General features: G+C 52.5%; 9 protein-coding genes across 9 annotated transcripts; 7 read left to right on the plus strand and 2 right to left on the minus strand.

Moving 5' to 3' along the window:
• Positions 1 to 314: 314 nt before the first annotated feature.
• On the plus strand, positions 315 to 1,033 carry QC764_105240 (uncharacterized protein; the record flags this gene model as incomplete). Its single annotated transcript, XM_062941762.1, has 2 exons — positions 315 to 491; positions 552 to 1,033. 2 exons carry the CDS (start codon positions 315 to 317, stop codon positions 816 to 818), a joined length of 444 nt encoding a protein of 147 aa, XP_062804652.1. The 3' UTR covers positions 819 to 1,033.
• A 236-nt stretch (positions 1,034 to 1,269) lies between these two features.
• Positions 1,270 to 3,581, plus strand: QC764_105250 (uncharacterized protein; the record flags this gene model as incomplete). The annotated part of the gene is made up of 3 exons (XM_062941763.1): positions 1,270 to 2,071; positions 2,125 to 2,990; positions 3,062 to 3,581. Exons 1-3 carry the CDS (start codon positions 1,943 to 1,945, stop codon positions 3,579 to 3,581), a joined length of 1,515 nt encoding a protein of 504 aa, XP_062804653.1. The 5' UTR covers positions 1,270 to 1,942.
• Positions 3,582 to 4,323: 742 nt separating this feature from the next.
• Positions 4,324 to 5,748, plus strand: QC764_105260 (uncharacterized protein; the record flags this gene model as incomplete). The annotated part of the gene is made up of 1 exon (XM_062941764.1): positions 4,324 to 5,748. The coding sequence occupies one exon, from the start codon at positions 4,324 to 4,326 to the stop codon at positions 5,746 to 5,748; it is 1,425 nt and encodes a 474-aa protein (XP_062804654.1).
• Positions 5,749 to 9,044: 3,296 nt separating this feature from the next.
• QC764_105270 (uncharacterized protein) lies at positions 9,045 to 10,001 on the minus strand (the record flags this gene model as incomplete). The annotated part of the gene is made up of 1 exon (XM_062941765.1): positions 9,045 to 10,001. The coding sequence occupies one exon, from the start codon at positions 9,999 to 10,001 to the stop codon at positions 9,045 to 9,047; it is 957 nt and encodes a 318-aa protein (XP_062804655.1).
• A 1,101-nt stretch (positions 10,002 to 11,102) lies between these two features.
• SKI6 (Exosome non-catalytic core component) lies at positions 11,103 to 12,931 on the plus strand. The gene is made up of 3 exons (XM_062941766.1): positions 11,103 to 11,262; positions 11,321 to 12,176; positions 12,242 to 12,931. Exons 2-3 carry the CDS (start codon positions 11,857 to 11,859, stop codon positions 12,753 to 12,755), a joined length of 834 nt encoding a protein of 277 aa, XP_062804656.1. The 5' UTR covers positions 11,103 to 11,262; positions 11,321 to 11,856; the 3' UTR covers positions 12,756 to 12,931.
• On the minus strand, positions 11,610 to 15,036 carry QC764_105290 (uncharacterized protein). Its single transcript, XM_062941767.1, has 2 exons — positions 14,581 to 15,036; positions 11,610 to 14,506 (listed from the first exon to the last, which is right to left on the minus strand). The coding sequence occupies exons 1-2, from the start codon at positions 14,728 to 14,730 to the stop codon at positions 13,094 to 13,096; spliced, it is 1,563 nt and encodes a 520-aa protein (XP_062804657.1). The 5' UTR covers positions 14,731 to 15,036; the 3' UTR covers positions 11,610 to 13,093.
• QC764_105300 (uncharacterized protein) lies at positions 14,141 to 16,701 on the plus strand (the record flags this gene model as incomplete). Its single annotated transcript, XM_062941768.1, has 2 exons — positions 14,141 to 15,567; positions 15,631 to 16,701. The coding sequence occupies exons 1-2, from the start codon at positions 15,361 to 15,363 to the stop codon at positions 16,699 to 16,701; spliced, it is 1,278 nt and encodes a 425-aa protein (XP_062804658.1). The 5' UTR covers positions 14,141 to 15,360.
• Positions 16,702 to 18,001: 1,300 nt separating this feature from the next.
• Positions 18,002 to 18,187, plus strand: QC764_105306 (uncharacterized protein; the record flags this gene model as incomplete). The annotated part of the gene is made up of 1 exon (XM_062941769.1): positions 18,002 to 18,187. The coding sequence occupies one exon, from the start codon at positions 18,002 to 18,004 to the stop codon at positions 18,185 to 18,187; it is 186 nt and encodes a 61-aa protein (XP_062804659.1).
• A 556-nt stretch (positions 18,188 to 18,743) lies between these two features.
• QC764_105310 (uncharacterized protein) lies at positions 18,744 to 19,523 on the plus strand (the record flags this gene model as incomplete). The annotated part of the gene is made up of 2 exons (XM_062941770.1): positions 18,744 to 19,217; positions 19,476 to 19,523. The coding sequence occupies 2 exons, from the start codon at positions 18,744 to 18,746 to the stop codon at positions 19,521 to 19,523; spliced, it is 522 nt and encodes a 173-aa protein (XP_062804660.1).
• Positions 19,524 to 19,634: the final 111 nt, after the last annotated feature.

A 19,634-nucleotide genomic window follows, 5' to 3' on the forward strand; every position in this document is an offset into this window, starting at 1 on the left:
GTAACGCAACTTCTGCCTTGTTACCTATGATTTCTTGGATCAGCCAACCTCTATGCACACTGGAAACGACCTGCCTGTTTGGTCTATCCCAGCGGCGGGAATGGCTGACAATTAGGTAAACGTCGCTCTGGGTACGTTGAAACGCAGCGGCGTGGCACTGTATTAGCAGCACCACAAAGGATGCACGGGCACGGCGCATACGGTCACACTGGTTGGATAAAGTCCCGAGGCGGCAAAGGCCAAAGGTCGACTACTTCGAGTCAACTCACCCTCATTCTTGCTGTATCACTTATCCCTCTCGAAAGCTCAACACCATGGCCGACCAAGCTGCCGCACCGCCTCAGCCGCCTACTCAGCTCATCAAGTTCAGTGTTTACCTCTACAAGAAAGAGGATATTGACTATGATGAGTTTCTCAACTGGGTGACCAAGGAGTACCCCTCCAAGGCAGCCCCCATCATGAAAAGACACGGTATTGTGCAATGGACACAGGTCAGCGTCCTTGACAAAGACGAACATCTGAGAATCTCCGGCTTACACCCTACAAAACAGACCGTGACCCCTCCGCATTTCCGGACCCCCTTCCGCGCTGCTCTTCAGCACATGGGAAGGGACAAGTGGACGGTCCCCGACTACGATGTGGTCATGTCGTATTGGATCCCCACCCCCGATACCATGCAGGCTCTGACCCAGGACCCTGAGTGGATCGAACTGGAGACCAAGGAAGCAATGCCGCGGGCTAACATGACAGTTGGTCACTTTGAGATAGGGCATGAGATCGTCCAGTTCGGTGAAGTACGGTCTCAGGGAACTGCTTAGATCAAATAGATGTACACCTGTAAAATACCAGGGTGTATCTAGCTCAAGAAGAACTGAATCGAAAATGAGGCCGCTTTCTCCAGTTTGGTATCACGTCATACTCAGACTCTCAGCAGTTACCTACCAACATCTAGAAAGAAATATGATTGAAGTGGAACCACAGCAATCCTTCAATGTCACAGTTTGATTCTAGGCAACATTTGCACCCGCGCCAATCTCATCCCACATGGCGACGAGTTTTCGAGCTGTTGACTTTGCAGCCTTGAGCCTTAAAGATGGAGTATTCGTATTTCCCTCGGTCTCAGCTTTTTTCAAGACATCCCGGTCGTTCACACCCCCTTCAGGTAGGTGTCATTATATATGCGCCTGTGCCATAACGGTGCGTATCTAGCTGACTTCGCCTCACACGGGTGTCTATCGCAAACAGTTACCGCCCGGCTATAGACAAGTTCCAAACACTACCACGCTAAATCCGAGTTTCTCGGCAGCTGAACAAAACGGGTGGTTCTCCCGTGTCGGGTTGCGGTGAAATAGATTGCGATGGGACCCTTCTGTCATAAGCCGTAGTGTTACTCACACATCCCTCCCTACAGGTTGCTTCGCCACGAGTTCTGGGCGTAAGGCACAGCATTTGGTAATTGCTTGCTGCTATTATTCCCCCCTCAGATTCTTGGCCATAATGGCTTGAGTGATGCTTAGGTACCTCGAAATAGCACACACTTTAATCGGCAGGTTTATGCTTTCCAGAAGGGAACTTTTCTGTGGCAATGTAGGTGGGTGGTCAAGTAGGCAGTATGAGACTGAGGAAGAGGCACAGCACTCAAGTCACAGAAGTGTGTGAGGCGAGTTCGAGGGATGGAATGAACTGCAGATTTTGAACCATGATCAGTACTCCGGTAGTTGGATTTGTACTGCATACCCAGCCCCCACACAGATCTGTTAATGTATAATGTGGCTTGCTTACCCTTGAATTCCTCCGATTGTCTACCGCAACAGCCCTACCTCCCACGTGGATTTCTGGCAGACCTCAGCCCTCACTATTCTCCTGGTCATTGGTATTCTTCCGTTCACTTGCACTGGTCAATCACCCCGTCGCCCGCCGGTGACGCTCGTACTCCTTGACCATGCACATCGTCAAAGCGTTCGCGACCGGCCTCCTCCTTCTCGCCAACCATGCCGGCGTCCTCGCTCAGGACCCGGGTGCCGGCGCACCCGATAACTCCAACCCCCTAGCCATCTACCCATCATGTGCTGTGAGTCCCGTCTTCCCCATGCTACTATTCACAAAACTAACTTGCGCATCAAGCAAAACTGCATCATCACCGCTTTCACAAACCACACCTTCTGCTCCTCCCCCCTAGACCAAGAATGCACCTGCACCTCCCCCGACTTCAACGGCTTCATGCACGAGTGCATCTTGGCCACCTGCACCATCCGCGAAGCCCTCTTCACCCACAACATCTCCTCCACCACCTGCCAAGTCCCCGTCTTTGACCGCTCCCCGGAAATCATCCGTGAGACCGCTGCCATGCTCATCACCATTTGCCTCCTCGTCGCCGCAAGAATAGGTTACAAGATCTACTATGCCGAAGGGGACAGGTTCATGTTTTCCCGGCCAAAGGCGCATACCACTTCCCAGAACGGGCTCTGGTGGGACGACTACGCGTTGGTTTTCCTGCTCCTGTGCGGTGGGATACCAGCCATGGTGTTGACCATCTTCTTTTTGGCGCCGAATGGCCTGGGGAAGGATATGTGGGCTGTCCCGTTTGAGGACATTGACAAGCTTTTCAAATTCAGCTTTGTTTCCGGGGTGTTGTATCTACCTCAGGTGGCGGCCTTGAAGCTGACGTTTTTGTTCTTTTACCTGAGGATCTTTCCCTCGCCGGGGACCAGGAGGGTTATTTGGGGGACGATTGTCTTTACCAGCTTGTACGGGTTGACGTTTTTCCTTTTGGCCATCTTCCAGTGCTCGCCGATTGAGGATTGGTACAAGTGGGATGGCACCGGGACGGGGAAGTGTCTGAACAAGGATGCCATACAGTGGAGCTGCGCGATTATCAGTATTGTGCTGGATGTGTGGATGATTGGGATTCCGCTTTGGAGCATGAGGATTGTGAAGCTGCATTGGAAGAAGAAGGTCGGGGTGGGGGCTATGTTTGCTGTTGGTTTATTGTACGTTCCCCTACGTTGCCCATCCCGTCTTCAAACCGTAATCAAAGAGTGCCTGACTGACCTTTCAACAGGGTAACCATCGTCTGCTGCATCCGACTGCGGTACATCGCCGACATCACCAGCTCGCAAAACCCAACCCAAGATCTCTTCAACATCATCCGGTGGTCCACGATCGAAGGCTTCACCAGCTCGGTCTGCGCCTGCATGCCCTTCATCAGACAAGTCCTTGTGCGCATCTTCCCCAAGGCGATGCGCACAGGAACAACAAAGAAGTCGACCTACGCCTACAATGTGCACAGCTTTGGAAACACCCTCAAGGGCCACGGTGTCTCTGTCAACTCCGACATGACAGTCACTGTTAACGACCCAGGGTTAAACGGAAAGGTCTACCACAAAGACTTTCCATATCCCTACAACGTGCCACACTCGGAATCCACAGCTGCGTTGGCTGAGCGTGAAGGGGCAAACAGAGATGGGCAAGCCCAATATCAGGGGAGCGATGGGACGTCCGTGATCATCGTTCAGGGGAACACTCCGCCGCCATCAGGACACATTCCTTTGACAAATGTTCACCGGCCTCAAAGATATTAATGATTTATGTTAAGTGTATAATTAGTTTCTAACAAAGACCGAAGATGTTTGCTTTTCTTCAGTTCGTTATCTTCAGGACGAGGTATGCCTTGTGCTCAGGGGTTCAAGGCTCAATATTAACATAGTTACTGAAACCTCAAACAATTTGAACCACCAGAAAGTATGAAATTCTTTAGCAGCAAGATTTGTTTAGTATTTTTTCCATCGGGGCGGACAGTAACTGATCCATGGCATAGTGGCGGGAGGCTGTTTCAGAATCCAGGGCCTAACCCTAACCCTTAGCTGCATACTATGTATCAAACCCATGTTCTACCAGCCTTTCTCACATTGTATATAGAAAGCTCAACAATGGCTATACTATCTTCACCTCCCCTCCTCAATACATGTCAATTATCTTCGCCATCACAACATCAAACCAGCCTTCTTCTCAATGACCTTCTCATCTGTTCAAACATTGGATTCCCCGCACATCTTGGCTGCAGTTCCATCCTCCCCACATTGCGAGCGGCTGGGGTGGGCGCCTCTGCCCCTGCCGTGGCAAATGACAGCACGAAGCTGAAATCCGAAACAATGGAGCGGCGCAGTCAACAGAGCTGAATGGGTTCGTTTCTTGTTGCTTTCGTGGAATTCCCGCATTTCCCTTTTTCATGTCTATCTGAAGCAAGTTGCTTGCTGTCTGTGTCAGCGATCGCCAACCTTCCCCACATCTCCAACTCGCACTAGCTAACACCAATCACCAACGATGCCCAGTAAAGGGGTCCAAGTCTTCACTTACATCGGTGTACCCGATATCTCCATTGAGCTCTCGGTCCCCAAGCAAACCATCACCCGACGAGACCAAGGCTTCTGGAGTGGCTCCCTCGAAGTCGAAGCCCGCAACATCGATAGTTTCTTCAACAAAAAAGGTCGCTTCACCTTCAAAGTCTTCCACCGCGGCAACCAAATCACAGAACAATGGATCGACGTCAACGCCCTAACCGGCAACGCCAGCGGCGGCACAATGGAATCCATAGCCGAAACACCTTCCATCTTCCACGACAACTTCATCATCTCCTACGGCCTCTACGAAGCCGGGCCCGGTCATGACCCCCTTCCCAACCAACACCAATGCTACGTGACCGTGACCCAAAACTACACCAACTGGATCACCAACCTCGCCCCCCCAGGCTCAGATTTTGAAAAGAAACCCTTCCACCGCCTCGTCCTCCCCTCCGCTCACGACGTGGGCATGAACAGCATGGAATCCAGCGCCGCCCTTCTCCGCAAAGTAGGCGGCGCCGTCGTCTCAACAATGCTCACCCGCACCGACGACAAGGTCTGCCGGGTGGTCGACAAGCTCTCGGGGTACCCCATCGAGCTCATAGCCCCCAACATCATCTACAGCCTCTCCATCACGCAAAAAGACTCGTTGGAATCCATGCTCCGGATCGGAGCGCGGTACTTTGAGTTTCGTCCCGCCAGACTCCACAGCAGCATCCGTGGCCGGGACGCGTTGCCGGACAAGCTGTATTTTATGCACAGCGCCATCCCAGGTATGGGGTATGACACCTTCCTGGAAGGCATCGTCAAGTTCCTCCGTGCCAACAAGAATGAAATAATTGTGGTGCAACTCCGGTGGGATGGCGTCCCGTCTGACTGTGCCCATCCTTCCAGCGAGGAGAAGAAGCAGTATCTTGAGAAGGCGATCCGTGATCATGCCGGGGGTGAGATCAACGTGGGCAATCTGGATGACATGAAACACCGGACTATCTCTGAGCTGAGGAGGGATAAGAAGAGGTTGCTTATGCTTGATAGTGTGGATACTTTGTCGACTTATACTGATGATGGAAATGCCACAATCAACGGGCAGAGTATTGTGGATGCTTTCCCGCGGGTGTTGGAGGATAGGGGGGCGCAGAGGAGGGCTGGGTTTGTGTTGATCCAGTGTCAAGCTACGGCGACTAATATCCAGAAGGCGCTGTTGCATTCGATAAAGGATGCGGGGGTGACGACGAGTGTGTTGTTGGCGACGAAGGGGTTGTGCGATCATAAGACGCTGCCGTGGTGTAGGGATAATGTGGTGGATCGGTGTGAGCTGGGAAAGACGGTGGTGTTGATGAATGATTGGCTTGATGGGGCGACGGTGGATGTGGCGGTTGGGCTGAGTAGGAGGAGGTTGGCAAAATGAGGGAGGAACGATTTCGAAAGGTGATGTGAAGAATTTATGAGTAGTTTCTCTAGCGATCTGGGTGGCTGTTTTCTGGGTTTCGATCTGTCAGTCTTTTTTTCAGCGAGCTCCGGTGGTTTTATATACCTTATGACGGCTGTGTATGAATCGTTGATTTTGAACCCTCATTGAAAATGGGAGAGCGCAGCTACGAATGATATCCCGGATGCTTGAAGACTTGCGTTTAGTTGGGCAATTTCGCAACTGACGTCGTCTGGGGCAAGATATTGGACCAGAGTGGAAGGCGTGTGTCGGTTTCCAACACTTGCTCCTTCCTCAACCTTGGATATGAACCACGGGTCACTCATCCTCTTACCCTCTACGTCACTCGGAGGTTAGCGTTCGCGGCGAGCGAGGACGTCGTTCTCGATGCCACGTTGCATTTGTAGTTTTCACCATTATGACCTGGAAATATGGCATACCTTACCTACTGGAAGTATTAACCTGCCAAATCAAATCAGGTATTCCAATCTCAAGTTTGTTTGCCCTATGTTGATCATCCATCACTCAGCCACTTGCTCGCTCACTCACTCACTCACTCACTCGACTTATCTCATTCGTTCATTTCTCAACCTCACACCATATCATCTCACACATAAAACCCCAAGTGTACAAATTCTCACAACCTAAACTCACACTATCCTCATCATGAGTCCCAACCTATCTCATATCTCGATCCCCATCTCGATTGGCTACTCACCGACGTCACCGTCACACAACACGCCCCCATCCCCACGGCTCTACCTTCCACAATCTCGATAGCGCCCATTATCCGAAGCTTCTTGTGAAACATTTCTCCCACCGTTCCCAAAACGGAGCCACGGCAGTGGTAACTTGCATAGGTGACACTGACAGCTGTCACCCGACTTGGCTCAACATACCTACCGAGTCATCAACATGCAGAACCTTGACCCAACTATCTGGGGCAGTTGACAAAGTCCCCGACCCTCGCGAGGTAACAGTTCACGAAGAACAGTGAACCGCCAGAGCGGCCGAACGATGCATAATCCGGCGTTTGACTTACAAATAGGCGAATTTTTGAGGGGAGGAGTCGGACCGAGGCTATGATGATGATGAGACTCGCAAATGCCTGGTTCAAGACCTATGTGTCCTCAGCTAATGGAACTTCTTTGATACGTAACTACTCAGAGACCAATATGGCGCTTCGTAGACATTCTCAGCTGAATGAGCATGATCATAAGGCTAGGTGTGGGTGTATGGAGCCCGGGGTGAGAAGCACAACATCCCCAAACATTCACACAGCAGCATGGCGGAGGATTGGAACCACGTGTTTGTTTTTTATGGACGAGCCTTTTAATTTATGCAGGGCCCTCCTCCATAACACATCAACTAGGTAGTCAAGGTATGCTGTACCTCTGTGTCATAAACTGCCGTACGAGGCAAGAAGAGCAACGAGTGCTTCCGGACCTGCGTTAGTCAGCCTCACCCTGCGTGATGCAGCATGCAAGTTGATGACCTCAAATAAACAAATTCTTGACAGAGAAACCGCTGGGTATCCTCAACCCCAATCACCTTATGCCGTGTCGATGTGTAGTGAAGATATCGCATGGTACGGGTATCTGACCAACAACACCCATGTGTTGTTCAAAACAGGGATCCAACATTACAGAGCTTTGGGTCATCTCATTATTGTTGGGTTGTGGCATGTGAAATACCCGATTCTCGCTTGCAAAAGTGAATCTCGGGTAACCCCATTACAAAAAAAAAAAAGTCAACACAGCCCCGTTAGTAAGGCTTGACATTTCTGACCTAGCCATCTGTCAGGTCGTTGGCATCGGAGTCTGGGAGGCCAGGTCTCGTCTGGGGTGTCACGGAACAAGCTAATGCTGACGTAGGGGTCAAGTTGGTGGTGACGGGAGGACGACAACCTCATGCGGTGTGATGAAGACACAGGAGAGAGGAGACCTCACACAACGAAGTTGAGCTCCCCAGCCTCCGCTGGTAGTATCTGGCGTCATTGGGGAAACGCAGGACAAGTGACAAAAGAATCCTGAAACTCAGATTCCGAATATCACAAACACGCATCAGCCAACGAGAGCAGAGGAAAAGAAATCCCGGTCTTTGGGTACGGACTGTTGTGCTGTTCCACGCAGGGAGGCTATGGGCTTCGGCACTTGGTGAAACCGCAGCCATGTGTGCGCCCGCCCATTGTATATCCACCGAGATCGTGACGGGGCGGAAAAGGCGAGAAAGCTAGATAATTGCTCGCCAACAAAGCACGCGGTTTCAAGCCACGCGCGCCCACCTACCTTACCTACCACTGCCGATTCCGATTCCGATTCCGATGTCGATCCATGGGCGGGCGATACAGACGGATACCTTACCGGCGCAAAGGTCAATGACGTCCCCCAGTTTTCCCCCATCGCGTTTCAGCCTCCTTTGTCACATCAAGACGTCAGAGACTCGGATATCCCGTACCACCCCTCGACCCGAGAGAGAGGAACCGAACCGCTCCAAGACAGAACACCACTTCCCCCAGTTTCAGAAAAGAAGGAATCCACATTCCATGCAAAGCTGTGGTAACCACCATAGAAACAAACCCGCCTACACCCGCCCGTGTGTGAGAGTGCGTACGTATCTGGGATGTTGTGGGACGTGTCAGCAAAGCTTCTGTCTGTCGAGTCCGAGGTGCGGAACGATCCGTTGTGCGACCCTTCTTCGAACCACCCTCCTTCCCCAGAGTAAAGCCGGGAGTCGGGACGCCACATCAAGTTTATCGTGACCGATCCGATCATCTTGTTCCTTAATCCGACTTCGTCTCATGTCCGACTCTCTGCTTGCGGAAAGGGTCGGGTAAAGGTCGCCGATCCACCCCCCGTTGTTACAATAGCCAAGGCATCAAAAACAAGCAACAGACAAAGTTCAACAAACAAAACACTACAAAATATATTGCTGAGCCTATGATTCTAACCGAGAAAACAGAAAACAGAAACAAGTAGTGGTATCCAAACATGATTGATCGTAAACGTTTTTTATCCAGACTACCTCGGGCCTCCTCAAGGGCTGAACCAAAGGGAGAAACAAAAGACCTGCCCAAGGACAAGTCATGCCAGATACAATGAACAGAAGAGTCCGTCCCAGACAGGAGACAGCCACACATACACAAGTAAACAAACAAACACACACACTCCCAATTCCCTATCAGGTGTTTGTGAATTTTTCCATGGCAATTCACACCGTCGGCCTTGTAGAAAGCGGATCCAAAAAAGATATCCTGGTCGTTCGTTACAAATCCTTTACATGCCCTTCTCGAGACCGCAGAGGACCTCGATGACGGTCGGGCCGGGCTCGATGTTGAGGCCAATGCCATCCTCAGCCTCCATCCCGCGAATGTAGGCGTTCTCGGCAGTTCCGTCGGGGTAGATGGATGAATCAACACCGCCCTGGGACATGCGGCAGCCGGGGAAGTCCATGTTGTAAGCCTGGGCAACGAGGGAAGAGCAGTCGGCGCCGGACCACCCCTTGTTACTAGTGTTCTCGAAGTCGAACTCGGCCCAGTTGCCGGCGTATTGGCCGTGGCTGGTGGTGGGGACAGAGTTTGGCGCGAAGGCGCAAACACCCTGTGTGTTGGAATCGGCAACAACAGACTTGGTCTCGCCGGGTTGGAGCTTGAAAACGAGCTGATTCTGACCCTCGACCTTGAAGGAGCCAGTCACACCGCCATCGGCACCGATCTTGTTGAAGCAAATGACCTCATAGGGGACCTTGCCGACGTTCTTGTAGTTCTGAACGTACTTGTATTGCTTGGAGGCCTTGGTGGAAACGACCTGGAGGTTGGAGTTCCATGGGCAGCCGTTAGCAGTGCCGGTGTTACCGGTGTAATGAATCTGCTCCCAGGTGACACGCTTGGCCTTCCTCTTGCTGGAGCCGCAGAAGGGTTTGTAACCATCTTCCGAGTCAGAGTCGTTGCTGTCCTCGCTCTCCTCCTTAGCAGGGGCGGGAGCAGGAGCGGGCTCGGGCTTGGGCTTGGGCGAAGGAGAGGGCTCTACAGCTGCGATGGATGCCTTGGGAGGCTCGGGAGCGGGTTCAGGGGCCGTCTCAGTTGGCTCAGGGAGGGGCTTGTGAACGGCCTTGAGGAAGGTGATACCGCCTTCGCGCTTCTCATGGATGCTGCGGTGGAGGTGGGCATGACCGGAAGGGTGGGCAGTGGCGGTGAGCGCACCGGCGAGGAGCAGAAGGTGGGAGAGTTGCATCGTGAAAGGATCCGAAGGTCGTCAAAATATATAAACTTGGCCCAAAAATCCTGTCTATGTGAATCGTATATGGTCGTTGAATCGATGCGCTGCCGTTGATTTGATGCTCCGAATAACAATGTTTTGCAATTGATGCTTGGTGTCCAAAAGAAGGGAGCGTGGTGAAAAAGGTGAAGATATCGTTGCTATGGGGAGCAGCGGAGAGGCGTTCGAGCTTTTTATCAAAAGAATGTCGCGAGATACAAGATCTCTGTAATGAGTGATGGAAGCGCGAAAGGCGATGTTCGGCGAACAAAGAGGTTGGAGAGAGGGAAAAACGAAAAAGGAGAGACAAATACTTGAATGGGTGTGCCGCCAACGGGGGAGCAGGGTGTGCAGGGGTGCCGAAATGAGCCTGGATGTTTCTGCCGCTGGCCAACCCTTGGCTCCAAGACCGACGATCCGCTGGCGTTTTGACGTGAGTGGTCGGACGGACCCCGTAATCAAACAAGGTTCACGCAGGTCCCAACTGCTTCCTATTGGTCGAACGAGGCCATGCTTTTCTTCCATCTCGACAGAACTCGCGAAGTGCTCATGGAAGCGGACTCTTGAACGTGTCATCTGTGGACCCGTGCCACGCAATGCATCAGCGCATCTGGGATGCAGGTACTGCGGCTTTTCTTGCTTTTTGTCATCAAACTCTTCCTGCTCTCGAGTCAACACCACGGCATATCGAGTGTCACACCCACAAGCGACAAGCGATCTCCACCGAACACAGGGGGAGCAGAGCGGCCAAGAGATGCAAAGCGGAACTACTGGCCGTGCCCTGCTTCTGGACCTGCTGGTCTGGGCCAATTTGGGTCCAGAATCGAGATGAATTGGCACTGCGTCCAGCGGAGTCACTAACACAATCCGCAATGCGGACCAGCATGTTGTGTTAAGCGCTCTCTTGGCCTTTAAAGCGTTTGATTGCAGCGTAGCGCGCCCTGGCAGCACAAGACGGGCCTACCCCAGGTCATTGTGCTCTGTTTCATCAAAACGCTGAAGGGAACGTTCGCAGGGGACTTCGACACCGTTTTTTTATGTGGCCACTGGCCCGTGATCCGATATCTTGTGTGACACTCGATCATGTTTCTTTCTGGCGGTTCGATATGCGGACCTCCTCACCAACCAAGCTGACCTTCCTCTTTGATTTATGGACCAAGTGGGTGGCCATCGTCCAGAGCTGTGCCGCCGGGTGGCTTCCATTTGCGAAAACCCAATTGAGCAGCCACTCTTCCATGTGTGAGACATCCAATCTTTGGTTTGAGAAAGAAGAGATTGTCGTCTGATGAGATTAGCATATCTACCAGCGCAGTTGACCAAGTTAACGTTTGTGTTCCCAGCACAGCAGACTTCTGCCATGATAACAAAACATTTCTAATTGTCAACTGTCAAACGTGATATCGAACATGTCTTGATCCAGCCTGTGATGTTGGCTGTCACTGACAGCTCGCGTGCCCCACAGCTACAGAAGCGCAAAAGTGGTCCAAGCTTTCTGTGCCCCGCGACAGACAGACGACGGCAAAGCTAGCTTGTGGATATTTTCTGATATCCCAAATTTGGCTTGCCCATCAAAATCGACGACGGCGACAATAGGAGCCCTCCCGTTGAAACTACGATACTCTGTCAAATCGATCATCGTGACCTTGATATTCGAACACAACAGGATCACAAACACCAACGGTCCAAAACCCTGATTAAGGCCGCCAAACCTACCCAGCCGACAACCACCCCCCCCAAAGGCCATAAGCAACTTCGGCGCAGCAGAATATCCCCCCAGTTCGAACAAAAGAGGGGAAACCCCTAAACCGACCCCTCCACAAAACCCCCCATCATGCCGCTCGACACATCAACCTACGGCCTCGCCCTCCTTCGCGTCGACGGACGGAGGTGGAACGAGCTCCGTCGCATCCACGGCCAAATCCGCACCCAAGCCGCAGCCGATGGTTCCTCCTACCTCGAAATGGGCCACACAAAAGTCATGTGCGTCGTCACCGGCCCTAGCGAGCCCGGTCCGCGCCGTGGAGGAGCACCAGGGGGGGCCAGCGGCGGCGGTGGATCGGGCGGGCAGTCCAAAGACGCAGAGGTGGTGGTCAACATCGTCATTGCTGGGTTCAGTTCGGTAGATAGGAAAAGAAGGGGGAGGGGTGACAAGTAAAGCCCTCTGCTATACACCATACCCCTTGGCGGCTCACAGTTCTGCTAACAAAAAAACATAGGCGCACCCTAGAAATGCAATTCACCCTCTCCAACACCCTCGCCGCGACCCTCCACACCCACCTCTTCCCCCACTCCCAAATCAACATCTCCCTGCACGTCCTCTCCCAGGACGGCTCCCTCCTCGCAGCCCTCATCAACGCCGCCACGTTGGCGTGTGTGGACGCCGGTATCCCCATGACAGACTACGTGACCGCCTGCACGGCCGGTTCAACCTCAACATACGCCGCCAACGACGAGGGCGCCGACCCGTTGCTCGATCTTAACCACCAGGAAGAGCAAGAACTACCCGGGCTGACAGTAGCCACCCTTGGTGAAAGCGACAAGGTCGTGGCGTTGGTGTGCGAGAGCAGAGTGCAGATCAGCCGGTTGGAGGGCATGCTGGCTGTGGGAGTGGACGGGTGTAAGCAAGTGAGAGAGATTCTGGATCAGGTTATCAAAGCGCAGGGGCGAAAGATGATCTTGGAGGGGACGGTAGACAAGGGGACGGGACTCAATGATATGGATCTGGATTAGGGCAGCATTGTCCCGTTGTCATATTGTATGTGTATCAGTGTGTTTGGTTGGAATGGCGTTTGGAGATAGGGTTTTATCCATCGGCCGGCGTTTTTGACAGGAACTTTAACGATAACAGACATGGGGGCAAGGCAATGCTTCAAAGGTGAGAAGAAGCCGGGTTCGTTTTGCCCTCATCAAAGTTCATTAATTCTCGTGGCCTGGAATTGGCTACCTACTTTTTGTGTTGCTGTGATGTGTTGCCTCGGTCAAAGAATGCGCAAAACAAAACTCCCGTTACTGACCACCGGACAAAAGAGAGATAGAATACAACAAACTTTTAGTTTTCCTCCAAAATATCAAAGCTCGTCATGCTCTGCGGCAGGCCTGGCCCCGCACTGCTCGGCAGCACCAGTCTGGCACTCTGGTTCGGGATCCGTGGCCTCGGTCGCGGAGGACTCGGGTGGAACTCGAGTGGCGTTCTCTTCGGGAGTGAGAGGAGTGGGTTCCTCGCTGGTGGCGGCCTCAGTCGCGTCGGGGGTGTCCGCAGCAGTCGGGTCCGCCTCGGGCTCCGGAGTAGCCGGTGTGGGCTGCTCCACCGAGATGGCCACAATGCCCTCGGGAAGCTTCTTCTTGGAACCCTCACCCATACGAATGGCGTCGATCCAGCTCTCCACCGTGGTGTGCGCAAAGTCGGCACCCTCAAAGTGGCGCCACCAGCCCCTGCGGGCGTTGATGGCGATGATCTCCACCTCGTTGGTGAGATCGAGGGCCTTGAGGAGAGGGGCGGCGCCGTTGATGCTGGTGGGTACCTCGTAGAAGGGGAAGAGGTTGCGCTTGCCTTGGGCGTATTTGAAGGAGAGTTGGGCCAGGCTGTCGAGTGCCTTCTTGGCCGAGTCGCTTTCGCTGTTGGAGACAAAGGCAAGGACGCAGGTGTGAGACTTTTCGGTCAGGCACTCTTTGATCAGCTTCTCCTGGGAGTTGATGGTGGGAATGGGCAAGGCCTTCTCGATGATGACGGGGGCTTCTTGTGTTGGAACCTCGGGCTCGGATTCGGCTGTGGATGACGACTCGGATGAATCGGCCTTCTTCTCGATCTTCTTCTCAGTCTTCTTCTCAGTCTTTTTCTCAGCTTTCTTTTCCTTCTTTGCAGCCTTGGGCTTAGCAGGCGCTGGGTCAGGGTTGGGCGCTCCGGCTTGCGAGAGGAATGTGACCAAAGCCTCCTTCTTGAGCTCTCCGTCGTAGGTTACCGCCGGGGCATCTCCGCCCGGCAGAAGGATAAGGGTGGGATACTTGGTGATGCCGAACTTCTCCACGGCCTTGGCCTGAGTATTCCGCACCTGTCCGACTGTGATCACGTCGAGGAAGTCAATGGCAATGCTCTTGAGCAAGGAGGATGTAGTCCCCTTGTCAGTAAAGAGAAGAGCCTTTGGGGCGTCCTTCTCGTCATCCAAGAACTTATCCAGGGTCTTGTCCTCAACCTTGACAACGTGGTTGTTCATGGCTTGCACCACAGCCTCGACAATACCGCTTGCTGTTCTTTGGCCATTGTAGTCTTGCACCATCGGCTTGCCACCTCCCTTCTTTGGCTTGACAATCTTGAGCGTTGGGAAGCCCTGCACGCCCATCTGACCGCAGAATTGCTTGTTGGCATCATCATCGCAGTCCACCGCGGCTACCTTGGCGATCCCAGCCAGGTTCTTGGCAGCCTTTTCGTAGGCTGGCTGAAGGTTCTTGCAGTGGCCGCACCATGGGGCATAGAATTCGACAATCTTGAGCGGAGGAGGTTAGCTGGAGAAAGCTCCAAGTGTTTGTCTGCCAAGCTACAAGGTTCAATATCACTTACAGAGGTATGGTTGCTCTTAGCAATCAGTCTGTCATAGCTCTTCGCATCCACCTGCAAGACAGGAGACTTCTTGGAGTAGAGACCAGCCTGAGCTCCTGGAAGCGCAGACAGCAGGGCAACTGCCACGGCACAGAGTGTGGGGTGATGCATGATGCCTGCTCTACCACGGCGGCTTGCTCGTTGCGGGTGCTCTGCTCGTGTGGATAGCGAGAGTGGAAGATGGATGGGCTAATAGACGTAGTATAGATATAGAAGGTGTGGAGTTTGTTATCAAGTGGACACAAAGGAGAAGCAAGAGAAGACACTGGGCGGCAAGGAAGAAAAGAGAACTAGTTCACCAGCCTTGCTCCCTGGGATGTCTTCACTGGGCATATATGATCAGATGATACACAGGACGAAGGTGAGCTCACTGCCTAAATAAAAGCTGGCATCTTTCCATGTTTAGCAAAAGAACACATTTCCAATGCTGTGACGCCGGTGCCACCTACGATTGATGGAGAATCGACCAGAAGCAAGAGCATGGACCATCTCGTGGCTTTAGCTCCCTGCCCATGTGCCCCTCGGCCTGGACAGCGGAATGTGGGGTAGACTTGGCAGCCAGGTGCTCCAACATCGAGGAGCAACTGGCGCTGGAGCTGACGACTTCCAACCAGGCAGACAGATCTAGGAGCGACAAACAGGATTAGGGATATTGCTAGATATTTTCTCATTGCCAAACTCCCAGTCAACAACTTCTCTGCCTCACGTTTGCGATAGTGCCTACCTGCCTACCTACCCACGATGGACGCCATTCCCGCGGCCATCAAACAGGCCGATATCAACCTCTGGAAATGCGCCGCCAAAGCTGTGCAGCTCCAAAATGTGAAGCCCATCATCGCGTACTGGTGTGAATACTGGGTGGTCAGACAAATTCTGGCGAAACAACTGCATCTTGCCGATGAAGAGACTCTCAACTATACAACCACCTTGATGGACAAGCTGGAAGAGGTGCGTGCCAACGTCCTGCCAGCAATCTATAAACCCTGCGCTAACGTTGATGTTTCATGACAGACTAAGCAGAAATATGCCCACGAGGAAGCTATCATGGACGATGCCGCCAGCCAAGCCTATGTCGAACAATTCGCCCAAGAGACCCTCGACCGTGCCGAGAGAGTGGTCAAGGCCAACAAAGTTACCCAACAAACAGCGACGACGTTTGACGCAGCTGCTACCTTCTTTCACCTTGTTAATATCTGGGGGACTCCGGATGCAGAGACACAGCAAAAGATCAAATATGCCAAGTGGAACGCCGCGCGGATTGTCAAGGCGATCAAGGAAGGCAAGGACCCAAATGAGTCCAACCCAAAGCTGGAGGAACTCGAACAGCCCGCTCCCCCACCCTTGGACCACAATGATCCGGAAGTTCAGGGTCTGACGGACACGCCATACGACGCCGGGCCAAGATCAGTGACAGTGGAGGATGTTCCCGACGTGGATCTGCGTAGAGATGCTGCCGGCGTATCGTTACCGCAGAGCCCTGTTTCTGCCGGACCACCATCAGCGTGGGGGGATGAGCTCAAGTTACCAGGAGTGCCAACACAGCTCAATGATCCTGTGCCCAGATCGCCTTCTATTCCGTCACCAATCTCTCCACCGTCGCATAATCCAGCCAACTACCAAGGAGCCCCTGATCTGCCATCACCAGTTACCGGACCGACTTGGACGCAGTCGCAGCCTAGTCCATTGGACACGCCTCCTCCCGTATCATGGTCACAACCCCCGACTCAACCACCTCCCACCACCGGGTGGACGCCATCTCCTGCGGCTCAACAACAGCCCTACGCCCCACCATCAGCGCCTCCAACCTTTGCTATGAACAACCCGTCGACAGCTGCAGTGGCTTCCCCGCCCGTCAGCCCTCCTACAAATCCTTATTACATGAACATGACACCAACAGCTTATACCACACATCCACCTGCGCCCGCCGCGTACGCACCTGCTCAAAGTGGCCTCGTGGACGAAGCTGCCATGGTTGGGGCTCAAAAGCATGCCAAATGGGCTATATCTGCGCTGAACTTTGAGGATGTGCCGACAGCGGTGAAAGAGCTGCGGAGGGCATTGGAGCTTCTTGGTGCGACATAGCTGGATTGTGATACCATTGATAATAACGATTATATGCAACTAATGCATCACCCCCGTCAACTACGTCTTCATGCGGATTTCCTTGGGAGGCCTTAGCGCCCGAGCCGGCGTTCAGCGTTTGTAATATGACCTTGTCTTGCGAGCGGTTCTTCTCGAAACCAGACTGTCGGATCCTGAGGCAGCGCCTTGCTGCATGTCTCTGACAAGGGCGAAGGCTAGAACCGGAGGGGTGGCCAGCAGTTCGTTGCGAGCCACAGAGGTGTCACAAGCGCCATCTAGTGTAACGAGTGCAACAGACCGCGTGCGCACAGCAGACGCAGGCAGTGTATGAAGTTGACAAGCTGGCTCCATACGAGCCCCATGACATGACTTTTGACAGGGCCTGCTCCGGCAGGCTAGAGCGAGGAGATGCAAAACATCATGTCTGTGGTTCTGCATGTCTATCAGTCGTTTCTGCATTGAAATGACACTTGACAACCTTGCGAGAAGGTTGGTGCAGGTCTGGGGTCTCTGAGTGGTTCGGTCCGAATTGCCTTGTTTATTTCAAGCAGGTGGCAGGTTGTAGCTAGGAGAATGGCTCAGCTACTGGGCGTGTGTCTTGGTGGGGAAGACTTTGTTTGCAATGTAGCGAGTTCAGAGGAATTGTATAAATGCATCAACAAATCGCGTGTTTCCCATTGCCTGTTTGCCCCGGTGACGCCCAGACAATGACCACACGAGTCAACGAAAACCGACCTCACACCGAAAGCTCAGGCGGGAATTGATTGAAGCTTGCAACTGCAGCTCCTTCTCCGTCGTACATACGACTCATTCGTTTATCGTCTTCGCTCTTCTTCTTCGTTTCTGTCATTCTTACGATATCACCTTACTTCCTATTGTTTCTGCGACTTGCAGTCGAGGTTACAGCTCCGCTCACTTCCGCCCCCGAATTACAAGTACAGGTTCGGTGAACAGCTAGCGGTGGTTTGGGGTCGGTATCTGGCCTGCCCTGGTCGCGCGGTGTGCCTTGCGTTACTACACACCCTGTAGTAGGTAGAGTGCCTCGCCTCTTGGACGCTTCACTTTTGTACGGCACCCAGTGATCGACATTGGGCATAACTAGGTGGATGAAGAATCGAGTAGTTTCAGCTGCTGTGATATAAGTCTACCCTGCTACTGGGTTCATATCTACGACTCAAAAGCATAACCCACCTGTCATTCTTTCTACGGTACGCCACTATCTGTGCTCGCCTGTACAAAGAGAAGCTAACAATCCGGCTTATATAGATTCACAAAGGAAGTCGACCGCCAACAATCAAAGATGGATAACGGCGACAGCACCTGCAACAGCAACTACACGTTCAGCAGCAGCGGCGGGTGCTTGTCTTCATCTACAACCTCCACCAGCTCTCCGACCGACTGGAGGCCACGGGTTTATACCCCTTTGCCACATGTACATGTGCCAGTGGCAACTATTTCAACCACGAGATGCGCAAGCCAACGTTGAAACTGATGGACTCGGCCATGGCACTGGGTCTGGGATTTTAAGGAGGTTTTGTTGGATGACCTAGATTTTCAAGATGCTCGTTTGAAAAGTCAACACATGCCGGTTTTTGAACCCAAGAGAAGAATCAGATCAGTCAAATCGATTAGAGAGTAACACCGTACAAGCCTGATATGCAACCGAAACGCTCTTTCCTTCAGTGACATGCAGCAGGGCCACGCACCTTCCCTGAGGATTGATGTCATCACGTCTCGGGACTGGTCGTTTGAGGTTTAGGTTCTGCATCCAGGGCAAGAATTTTACTATCAATGCTACTGTTCTGATTGATTTGCTAAAGTTGCTGTTTCCAGAACTCGCCTCTGACTTTGTGGCACGAGGGTGTCTGGCAAATGGTGTTTTTGATGTGTTTTCTTCCACCGATTACTTCGCTCATTTCCAAGATATAAATTCGTATTCTTTCAAGATTTTCAACACGAGTCAACATATCATATTTCCTTTTGGCTTGGCGCCCATCACCTATTAATCATTGATTCTCGATTTTGCTAGATCAACATACACCATGTCGACGGTCACTTTGACCATTAGCTTGGCTGCCATGTGCCTCGTATCTGGTATACAAGCACATGTGGTGATGAACACTCCCGGATCATACGGCCTCCACGAGGGCACCCCACTCCTTCAAGTCAACCCGCTCGATGGCGTCACCTACAAGCACCCTCGTTCAACTAATAATTTCCATCACAATGGACTCACTGTCATGGAGGCTGGAAATGTCATCCACGTCAATTTTACTGGCGGCGCTCAACACGGAGGCGGCTCATGCCAGTTCAGCATCACGTACGATACTCCCGACAATGGACAGTTGAGCGAGAAGACAAGGTTCAAGACTACATACACCATAATCGGGGGCTGTCCGGCGCAGTTTACGAATGAGATGGCAAACCTACCTGCGTCATATCATGATGCTGAGCAACAACTAGACACTGAGCATTGTGGTAATGACACTGAATTTAATGGCATGAGGAACTTCCTGGTACCTTTGGCCGAAGTTGTATGTATCATGGAATTGATCACTGAGGCTATGGTTTTGACAATATTTATCGGTTGAAGAATGGTCCCGCGGTGTTTGCCTCATCAGCTACCCCTTTTATCGTCTCTTCAACGGTATTTCCGACTTTTACTCTGGGTTTGTCTGTCAGTATCACTCACTTCCTCTCTTCTACGGTGACGCTAGGGACTGGAACCACCACTATCGGAGTACCATCCATAACGCCAACAAATACGGTCACAGTCTCATCTACTGGCGAAGTCTGCGAACCCGACACCTCTACACAAGTAGTTATTAATATAGCCCCTTTAACCCCCACCACCCCCGGAGGAAACTACACCGCCAGTAGCCACCACCTCAACCAAAAAGCCCGGAATCACTTCCATATTCCCCATCGAAGAC

The sequence above is a fragment of the Podospora pseudoanserina genome, chromosome 1 (genome assembly GCF_035222485.1).
Source record: "Podospora pseudoanserina strain CBS 124.78 chromosome 1, whole genome shotgun sequence".
Taxonomy (NCBI): domain Eukaryota; kingdom Fungi; phylum Ascomycota; class Sordariomycetes; order Sordariales; family Podosporaceae; genus Podospora; species Podospora pseudoanserina.